The 11,002-nt window shown below is 40.3% G+C and overlaps 1 protein-coding gene across 2 annotated transcripts in view; it reads left to right on the top strand.

The window, feature by feature from the left end:
* The window catches only part of vash2 (vasohibin 2), a 19,086-nt gene extending 9,155 nt beyond the window's left edge, over window positions 1-9,931 (top strand). Inside the window, exons 6-10 of one of the 2 annotated variants that reach the window (XR_009233659.1) lie at window positions 2,387-2,624; window positions 2,704-2,847; window positions 4,654-4,772; window positions 7,032-7,393; window positions 7,964-9,931. Coding sequence is in view for 1 of the 2 variants with exons in the window: in XM_058613474.1 (XP_058469457.1) it covers window positions 2,387-2,624; window positions 2,704-2,847; window positions 4,654-4,772; window positions 7,032-7,101 (571 nt within the window). In the remaining variant the exon portion in view is untranslated. Of the gene's footprint in view, window positions 1-2,386; window positions 2,625-2,703; window positions 2,848-4,653; window positions 4,773-7,031 lie in introns of both variants that reach the window. The other variant, XM_058613474.1, reaches the window with a different exon arrangement.
* Window positions 9,932-11,002: the final 1,071 nt, after the last annotated feature.

Genomic DNA, 11,002 nt, shown 5'->3' with positions numbered 1-11,002 from the left:
TGCTTCAAAATCTCTTTTTAAAATCTGTGTCCCTGGTCTTGATACCAGTCCATGGTCCACTTTTCCCTGTGAGATCTTGAACAGCCCGTCAATCCTCTCCACAGGTATCTGAGACTACCAAGTTTTGGTTTCCCCCAATTCTGTTGTTTCCATCATGGTATGGTTTGAGTTGGAACGGTTAAGTCCTTGGTCAGGCTTGTGTTTCGACTGAGAACAGTACCTTAGGTACTATACTACCTTTTGAAAGTGTTCAAGGCCCTTGAACACTTTTTTGAAAATGGCCCTAAATAGACACGGGTCATTGAAAGTGCTTGAGTTCTGTGCAAGAAAGAAGAGAAGTTGATATGTAAGGTAAATGTCTCCCTTGTTTGTTACAAAGCCACCTACTGTTTTGTGCCCTGCGTTGCTTGATGTACGTAGTTGTCCTATGCAGGACAAACGTGGAGTCATAGTTACTAGTGGCGTTGGGGACACTGTCCACTGTCTCTCTCTCTCTCTGCCGTTAACGTGAGATTCCGAGCAGAACAACGAGTGATTAAAGTTAAGTAATGAGTGGAAATGACGATGTGATGTCTGGGAAATGAAAATTCCAAAGATTGACTGTCCAAAAAGGACACTCACTAGCATGATGCTAGTGATTCAATAAAAGTGGACACCGTCATAGGCGAAGACAAGTTCCCACAAGCTGCCCTCCCATCTAAGCCCATTCTAGCCCTTGAAGTTGAGGGAATTGGTCCTAGATGGTCTTTGAAAAGTCCTGTAATTTGATGTCAACCCAGGCGTGGGAACCCTGAAGACCACAACAGACAAGAATTCCTGCTCGTTTTGTGGCCGTTTGTCTCAACAAGACGTCAAACTTTGTACGAGAAGAGACTGCGTGTGTTGGAGAAATACTGGTCGCAAGGGAGTGACGTTCTTCTGTCGCCCACTCAGCCAATTGTCATGGGTGGAGCCACTTTAGCTCCGCCCTGACCGTACCGTTTTACTCTGGTACCCCAAGTGAAGGGTCTCAAAGAATTGAGCGGTTGGGGCTGGTTATTTTGGTACTATTCCTAATGGAAACACAAGTCTTTGTTTCTCTGAGTAACTACCAGCTGCTGTTGGAGATCAAAGTCCCAGGTCAATCCTGGAGTCTACCACGATCCAGGGACAAGATTGTTAAAGGGATTTGGCTCCTGAGACCATGTCTGTCTCGGTCCATTTTCATACCAAAGGGAAGGAGCCGGTCAAAGAGTAGAATCTCCTTTTCGTTCTGGATCTGATTTCTTGTCAGAAATGTCTGTGTACTCTGTGAAAGTGAGATGCCCTTTTTTCCCCCTTATCTAAAATCTCACCAGAGTGGAAGGAAATGTTGAGAGAGAATCCAGGAGGAGATGAATTTCCAGAGGATAAGCTCATCGTCTGTTTCAGAGACACTATAGAAGGATCATATGGATCTGCCTCATGTTCTCTTCTGACGAGCATCTGTTCATTGTTCATTATTCACTCCAGTCAGCTGATCCCGTCTCACACTGAGGGCTGTTGTTAGCATTTACTGTATAATTAGATTTAAGTTTACATGGACCACAAAGATCAGAAAGCAGCCGTTGTTGTGAATCTTGCATTAGGAAACTGGAGTGTGAAGGTTTGGTATCAGTTTTCTTCAGGATCAGGACTGTGCAGCATGGACTCTCAGTGCTACTGAAACACTGTGTGTGTGTCACTGTGTGTCAGTGGTCGAGTTGTGTTAATATTTAATGAAAGCAGCAACAACAGCGGCAGCTCTGTGGATTCCAGGCCGCTGAGGTGACGGACATGAGCTCAAGCCAGAGGAGCAGATGGTCAGAAACCAGCCCACATGGTCCACACACAGTTTGAACGTCCAGTGGTGCCAACTCACTCATCTACTCAAGTTTTTGTTGCTTCATAAAAAAAAAGCTCACTCTCTCACACCAAACCCCATAGAGAATCAGTGATTTTAGCTCGCAGGGACACAGGAGCTGCTGGTCTACTGCTGAAGGCAGCAGTGAATCAACAACGGGAGATACGGTGGTTCTTGAAGTGACACCGATTTCAGTTTCCTGAAGGAAAACCATGTCTAACTAAGAGAGAAATTGTTTCCCGTGGTCTCCTCATTGGTTACCATGTTTTCACTGAAGGAGAGCCTGCCTGGTTCAATAAAAAAAACACTTTATGAAGTACATAACATCACTTTTAAATGAGAAACATCAGAGTGAATCAGGAGGAGCAGCGTGACTTTATCCTGAGAGTCGGACGGAGTTTATTTCCACATGACTCGAGCTCCTGAAGCTGCCGAAAATTCAGACAGACACATGTTCTGTCTCAGGTTTGTCCTCAAACGTTTTTAGTTTTTTTTAGTTCCCTTAACCTCGACGTCCTGACCCAGCTACCTGACCAACGGGCTGACGTCTCTGGAGCGTTTCCCCATCAGCTTCAAGACGCAGTTCTCTGGCCACTGCTTCCACCATGTCGTGCTCGGCGTCTACTGCAACGGCCGCTACGGGTCGCTGGGCATGAGCCGCCGCCAGGACCTGATGGACAAACCGCTGGTCCACCGCACGCTGGGGGAGCTGGTGGCCGAGTTTGAGAGCTCCTACAGGAGATACCAGCACACCCTGAAGAAGGTAAGAGGCGGGAGGAGGAGGAGGATGAACGGGACAGTCCGTTATGAGATGTGTCTGAACGTTCTTCTTCTTCTTCCAGGTAAAGATCGGACTGTACGTGCCTCATGACCCACACGTCTTCCAGCCAATCGAGTGGAAGCATTTGGTGCTGAACGCCGCCAGACTGGGAGCTCAGGAGATGAGGAAGGAGCTGGAGAAACATGGCCGAGACATGAGGATGAAGGTAACCACACCTACACCCGCGTGTCCTGGGGCTGGAGATCTTCAGCATACCTCATAGATTTTGAAGCGATTATATTATTGTAGTGAAATGTGTTTAAATGAATGCATAGAGGGTCACAAGGGCTATTAATGAAGGTACATGTTTCAATTATACACACACACACAAACCTCACTTTGAGCTTTAATTAACCACCAGTGAAGTGTAATCACTGACAGTAGCAGCAGTAACAGTAACAGCAGCAGCAGCAGTAACAGTAGCAGCAGTAACAGTAGCAGCAGTAACAGTAGCAGCAGTAACAGTAACAGCAGTAACAGTAACAGCAGCAGCAGCAGCAGCAGCAGTAACAGTAACAGCAGCAGCAGTTTTGTTAGAAAGAGTAAACGAGGAGAAGAAAAACCACGGTGGTGAAGGAGTGAAGAAGAGTTTGAGGTTTTGTTCCAAACAGAAACTCAAAGAGAAAGAAAAAACAGCCTTTTAATGGTTATTATTGATTAAACAACATTGTTTGTGTTTGTGATTCACGTCATAATCCACACAGATTATTTTTGTGTCTTTCCTGAAACTGAACAAGAGGAAACGCCTTTGTGACAGAGGAGGAAAAAGTGGAGTAGATGCCATTGGGATGAACATGGAATATAAACTGTCAGGGATTATTTAGGGCAAGGTGTGTGTGTGCGAATTTTTGAGGTTAAATATTTTGCTCTTGTTCCCCTTTAGGTTTATTTTCCAATTTTATTCCACATATAATGTTTGTGTGTTTGTGTGTGTGTCAGTATATATGTACTGTCTGCTCAATATGTAGGTCAGTTTGCAGCTGTCTTACACACACACGCACACACACGCACACACACACACAGTCAGATGCTGGTTTGTCATAAAATCTGCTGAACAACACAGGATGTGACTTTATTATAGACTTCTGTTTGTGTGTGTGCATGTGCGTGTGTGTTTGTGGGTGTACGTGTGTGTGTGATAGTTTTGTCAGTGAGAGCATTTCTGGACAGTGAGGTCATTGTGTTTGTCTCAGGACTGGGACTGTGTGTGTGTGTGTGTGTGTTTTAAAGGTTAAAGGGATAGCTCTTTTTTGTGGTTGTAGCAGAAAATACATGCATGTGTAATGTCAATAAATAATAATAAAAAACTTCACTTTGATATAAAATGAAGTAAAACAGTGAATTCAGAGACATTTAAAAGCTTAAACTACCAGCATACACACCAGGAAAAACATGTATAAGCCACTTAATAAAATCTACGCCAGCTTAAGTCTATCATATCTGAAGAATGTGTTTTTCAAGTAGAAAATTAAGTGTTTGTCACTTTGTAATCCACTCTGTCCTCTCACACCAAAGCCCATAGAGAAAATGAGTGATTTTAACATCACAGCACACAGGAGTTGTTGATCCACTGCTGCCTCCATCACTAAGTTCTAATGTCTTATTTTGTCAAATTCGGCTTTTGAAATCATTCGTTTAGATCAACCTCAGTGACACAAAGTGACCACACGAGGCAGCAGTAGACCAGCAGCTCCTGTGTCCCCGTGAGCTAAAATCACTGATTTTATTTATGAGTTTGGTGTGGGAGAGTGAGTGAATTATTAGGTGAGCCTTTTTTTGTTTCATGGTTAAAATGTTTAATTCTGAATAAACTCAAAATAAAAGACCATAATGTTGAATAAACAGAAGACACACACACTAAATGTGTGTGTGAGGTTGTGTCACATGACTCAACCTGCTGATCTTGCACTTATGATAGTCTCTCATTACTCATCTGTGTGTGTGTGTGTGTTCTTTTATCTCTTGTTCTCAGATCCTGAAATCCTCTAGCGCTCAGTCACCAATCAAAGAGCGGAGCCGCGGCAAATCGCTATCGCCGCGGCGACGGCAGAGCAGTCCACAGAGACGCTTCGCACAGCGCAGAGACAAATCGTAAGTGGACGTGTTCTTAGACTGAGCCTGGTCCTCAGACTTGGCCCTGAGTTCATAACAGAACATGACAGCTGCTGCTGCTGCTGCTGCTGCTGCTGCTGCTGCTGCTGCTGCTGCTGCTGCTGCTTATCGTCTACTCACTGCTGAGCTGTTCAGGTCAGGGAGAGTTCACACAGGACGTGACCTCACATTCTGATGTGTGTGATATCTTTATAACGACCAAAACACTTAAAAACCACAGGAAGTGAAGATAATCACCTTTTTATAATGACTGATTGTTGGTCGAGACCTGGTTTTTGGGTTAGGTTAAGGTAAGGGGTTTAGTTTTTGGTGGTTAAGGTAAGGGGTTTAGTTTTTGGTGGTTATGGTAAGGGGTTTAGTTTTTGGTGGTTAAGGTAAGGGGTTTCGTTTTTGGTGGTTATGGTAAGGGGCTTAGTTTTTGGTGGTTAAGGTAAGGGGTTTAGTTTTTGGTGGTTATGGTAAGGGGTTTAGTTTTTGGTGGTTAAGGTAAGGGGTTTCGTTTTTGGTGGTTATGGTAAGGGGCTTAGTTTTTGGTGGTTAAGGTAAGGGGTTTAGTTTTTGGTGGTTATGGTAAGGGGTTTATTTTTTGGTGGTTAAGGTAAGGGTAAAGGAGTGTTGGTGGGTGTTTTAAAGTTAGCCTGAGGTCAGAGTTGAGGTTAAGGGTTAGTAGAGTATGTCTCCAGTCTCAATGTAATGTCCTCTGTTGTCATGGAAACATTGTGTGTGTGTGCTCTTGTATGTGTCACTTCGTGGGGACCAAAACAAACAGGGAGTGAGGACATTTTGTCTAAATCTCACAACGTTAAAGGACTTTTTGGGCCTTAAGACCTGGTTTTAGGGTTAGAATGAGGTATTGTGTGTGTTCTTGTATCAGGGACCTTTTTTGTCATGTCCAGTTAGTCCTCATGGAGACCAAAAAACTGGTCCTGATGAGGCAGAACCTCATTTCTGAGGCACTAAGGTTAAAGATTTGAATGGAAGGTTAGTGTTAGAAGGGAACTGGTTATGGTTAAAGTTAGTGATGTGGAGAGTTATAAAACACAGATTAACACAGATTGGGCTTTTTTTTTGGTCCAGCCACAAAGGGATTAATCTAGATGTGTGTGTGTGGAACTCAGTGGGTCATAAAAACCAGGATGTCTCACTCTGTCAGTAAAACACAACAACACACAGGACGCTGCTCACTGTGTGTGTGTCAGCTGTGAGCTGGGATGTAACACAATCTGACAGCAGCTGCAGAGTCCACACACACACACACACACACACACACAGGATTAGAGCTGCCAGTTGACGTCGCTTCGTAACGACCTTTATTATTAGAAGCTGCCGCAGCAGCTGAAAGCGTCTGATTATCTCCGAGTGCAGCGACAAAACCACACGTTACTAAATAAACCGACGACTATTCGCTATCAGCCGTGAATGTAAAGTTCTGTGAAAGAATGAAGGTTTTTATGGAATAATTGTTGATCCTTTTCATACATTATTGACCTTTTGAGAGAACTACACACACACACTAAAGGTATTATAAGGACTAAACCAAAATAAATGAATAAAAGGGAAGTGGTTTCACAGAGGGCAGAACGTTAAACGCTGCTGAACGCGTCGTTAAGAAGCTAAAAGTGTTTCCAGCTCTTAACGACGTGTTGTCAGAGCAAAGAGACGATGGAACAAGAAGAAGAAGAAGAAGAAGAAGAAGAATCATTATTATCATGATAATGATGATAATTATCTGCTGCTGCTGCTCCTGCTTCAAACAACACTGACAGTGACAGTGAGGTGTTAGTTTTATTTCACTGACGAGACAAGAAATGTGTGGAAAAAATGAGATTAAAATAGATTTGCACGTTTTTGTTTTTTTTGCCTTAAATGTGAAAACTTGTGTTTTTTTGTTTCTTTTCAAGGAGAAAAGAAGAGAAAAGTAGAAAGGAAAATAAAGTAGGAAAGAAACAATATGATCCAAGAGAGGGAAGGGAGGAAGCAAAAGGATACAGGAGGAGAGTAGGAAAGGAAAGGTGAACAAAGGACGGAAGGAAAGAAATGAAGAAGAGGAAACGAAATTAGGAAAAATAAAAAAGGAGAGGAGGAAAGAAAGGAGAGGAGAAAGGGAAAGAAAGTTAAAGGAAAAAAGAAAATATGAAAGGAAAAAGTTTTTTTAAAAAGAGAAATGATTGAAGAAAGTGAAAGTGTTTCTCATTATGTGTTCATTTGTTCATCATCATGTGTTCATGTGTTTTCCAGACCGGCCTCCGTGGACAGGAAACCTCCAGAGCTCAGCACTCTCAACGACGGCTACCAGATCCGCATCTGATCTTCTACATTCATCCATTCATCGTCCATCTGTTCATCCGTCCATCGCCTTTAACCCCTGAAGAAAACCTGAAGAAGAAGCTCTGACAAAGACGAGGTGGACACAAACGATGAAGACGAGAACTTTACTGAGCTTCAACAGCGAGAACGTCCTCAGAAGATCCTTCACGCGCGCGCACACACTCACTCACTCACTCACTCACTCACTCATGAAGAATTCATGGATTCATTTACAACGTTTCACCTTTCTGCGACGTCCTCAGGACGAGAAACGTCCATGTCCCTCAAGAAAAGTAGGTCCAAGTGTCGCGATGTCAGAAAACGTCTCTGCGACTTTTAAACAAAGACAAAAACTCACTTTAGCGACAAAGCGATACAGTTTTCCGACATTTTCATTTTATTTATTTCTATTTATTCTAATTATTTTGCAGTAACGGTTATTTGATTTTTATTGTCCCTCTTTCTGTCCGTCCTCAGTAACTGAACATAGAATCGCAGTAAATTAGTCCACGATTGTTCATTTTGCTATAAAGTTCGCAGCCATTTCGCATTAAAAATGCAAACAAGTTTACGTTAAAAGTTCTTACGCCTGAAAAAACCACGATCATTTCAAAATTCGCGTCACTTTCTACTCATAAAATTGGCAAAAAATTGTTGTGTGATTTTTGAAGTTTCATTTCAAAATCGTACGTTTATTTCGCGTTAAAAAACAACGAGCTATGCACACGTCAAGTCCGGGGGGGCGGAGATAAAATCCTTGTCTTCCGCAGTATTTTTTGGTTTCCAGAAATGAAGCGTGTAGAATAATTTGTAAAAATGTTTGACGAGGAGTTTTTACGACTTTTATCTGTTTTGTGTCGCAGGAAACGCGATATTTTTTGTAACCTGAAGGTGGCGCAGAGACATGTTTGACGACCAGCACGAAAACAACAAAAGCACAAAAGCTGCTTTTTTCTCTACGAGTTTGTGGACGAACCGAACTCAAGAAGAAGAAGAAAATCGTGGACTTTTTTTTTACGTCCGACGTAGACGTAAAATGTTTGATGTTTTTGTTATTTTTTTTCGGAAACAAAAACAGAAGAAGGGGATGCAACATTTTCATTGCAACACAAGGGCCTAAAAACTCGATGCACAAGACGATAAAGACTTTGGATGAAAGAAAAACCGTCACAGGCGCTTTTTACAAAAAACTGAGACGCAACGTAGCAACTTAGAAAAGTTTAAATTTAAATGTGCTTGAATATTTATCGGACTGAATGTTTTTTTTGATTTACTGATCGTATTTTTATGGGGTTTTTTGTATTTTTTTGAATGAGAAGCGAAAAGAAATTGTCCGAAAAAAAGGAGAAAAAAAAGAAGTTGTTTCTTTTCCCAACAATGGCCTTGGTTTGTAAAAGTGCCGAATCATGTTTCTTGACTCTGTTGTCGATGCACTTAAAGGGACAGTTCATGGTTTTATGACGTAGACTCAGAGCTTCTGAGCAAAAAAAACCTGATTTTAGACACGCAAGTCTGCTTAAGGTCTACAATGTCTTAGGAAAAAAATGTTCATGTTATTTTGTCGTTAGACTGACTTTTCTAACAGGAAACTGACGTTTATAAACCACTCACTCTTACACACCAAAGCCCATAGATTAAATCAGTGATTTTAACATCACAGCACACAGGAGTGGTTGATCCACTGATGCCTCCATCACTAAGTTCAAATGTCTTGTTTTATTAATTCTGTGTTTGAAATCCTTTTGTTCAAATTTACTTCAGTGACACAAAGTGACCACACGGGGCAGCAGTAGACCAGCAGCTCTTGTGTCCCTTGCGAGCTAAAATCATTAATTTTCTCTATGGGGTTTGTTTTGGTGTGAGAGTGAGTGAGAAAACCCTGAACTGTGCTTTTAACTCTCTGTACTGTGTGATGCACTTCAGTCAGTTGTAAAAAAAAAAGAGAGAGAAGAAAAACGCAGATTAATTTGTAAACTTTCTTGAATGTCTGCTTTAAATTTCAGTTGCGATTTTTATTAATTTTGTCCATGACCTAACATAAGATTTTCAATCAATATTGTTCCAAAAAATTGTTTAAAAAAATCGTATTAGTTCACTAATAGTTCACGATTGTCCAGACCAAAATAATCATATTACGCAGAATTTCCGATAATCTAACTAAAAGGACTACCTTTTGAAATTTTGTTGCACATATATATCATATTTTTAAACATTTTAATGTGATTTCATGATTAAATTGATGACGGAAGTAAAAAACGCAATCAATGTGTTTACGAAGTTTTGGACAGAATACAATTTTCTCGCAGCTTGTTAAACCAAATTCAGAGCAACATATTCTGACGATATTTGAAATTAAAAAAGTCAGATATTTGTGATTTTTTATTTTTTTTTGCTTCCTGTGCCTCAACTGTGTTGCATTAATCAGATTGTGATTTTTTTTTGTTGTTGCTGCATCTCTTCTGCTGGTCCTGACTTCACCAAACAAAATTCTGTTACAGTTTGTTTTATTGTTTTGAATATTATTCGTAATTCTGCAAATTCTGACAAATGTGGATTTTGGGTTTTTTAATATAAAACATTGTGTTTTTGTGTATGCTGGGTGGGACAAAGAGAAGGCCAGCGACGGTGCTCCATGGGAATCGAACCCTAACCCTGTGTGACAGTATTGAGCCCACTGGTTTATAAACACCATTGTTTATATTTTGTTATTTTTTACAAGCTCTTGTTATTGAGTTTGTGCTTTTGTTTTGCTGTGGTAGGAGCAGATGTGGCGCCCTCCTGTGGTCACGCAGCATGTGTTGTTTTAATAAAAGATCTATGTTTTTATCTCATGTTTTGTCATCTCGTGTTTCTCATCATCGACGTGAGACCATGAATCATTTATTCGTCAGCTGTGACACAAGACACTTTTCTACAGCTCATTTCTGCATAGCTGTGGTCACATGAGGAAACATTTATATTTTTAACTTTTGACACTGATGTTTAAGAGACATTTTGTTTCATTTTGGACGACACATACTATGACTTTTTTGTCAAAATAAGTCATACTTTACTATCTCGTCCAAAATCAGTCAAAAATGTCATAGTATAGTATGTCGTCCAAATTTTGACAAAAAAGTCATAGTATAGTTTGTCGTCAAAATGTTGACAAAAAAGTCATAGTATAGTATGTCGTCCTAAATGAGACAAAAAAGTCATCGTATAGTATGTTGTCCAAAATGAGACAAAAAAGTCATAGTATAGTATGTCGTCCAAAATGAGACAAAAAAGTCATAGTATCGTATGATGTCCAAAATGAGACAAAAAAGTCATAGTATAGTATGATGTCCAAAATGAGACAAAAAAGTCATAGTATAGTATGTCGTCCAAAATGAGACAAAGTCAGAGTATAGTATGTCGTCCAAAATGAGACAAAAAAGTCATAGTATAGTATGTTGTCCAAAATGAGACAAAAAAGTCATAGTATAGTATGTTGTCCAAAATGAGACAACAAAGTCATAGTATAGTATGATGTCCAAAATGAGACAAAAAAGTCATAGTATAGTATGTCTTCCAAAATGAGACAAAAAAGTCATAGTATAGTATGTCGTCCAAAATGAGACAAAAAAGTCATAGTATCGTATGATGTCCAAAATGAGACAAAAAAGTCATAGTATAGTATGATGTCCAAAATGAGACAAAAAAGTCATAGTATAGTATGTTGTCCAAAATGAGACAAAGTCATAGTATAGTATGTCGTCCAAAATGAGACAAAAAAGTCATAGTATAGTATGTTGTCCAAAATGAGACAAAAAAGTCATAGTATTGTATGTTGTCCAAAATGAGACAAAAAAGTCATCGTATAGTATGTTGTCCAAAATGAGACTACAAAGTCATAGTATAGTATGATGTCCAAAATGAGA

Source organism: Solea solea, chromosome 17 (assembly GCF_958295425.1).
Source record: "Solea solea chromosome 17, fSolSol10.1, whole genome shotgun sequence".
NCBI classification, from domain to species: domain Eukaryota; kingdom Metazoa; phylum Chordata; class Actinopteri; order Pleuronectiformes; family Soleidae; genus Solea; species Solea solea.
This window is presented reverse-complemented; position numbering and strand designations above follow the sequence as displayed.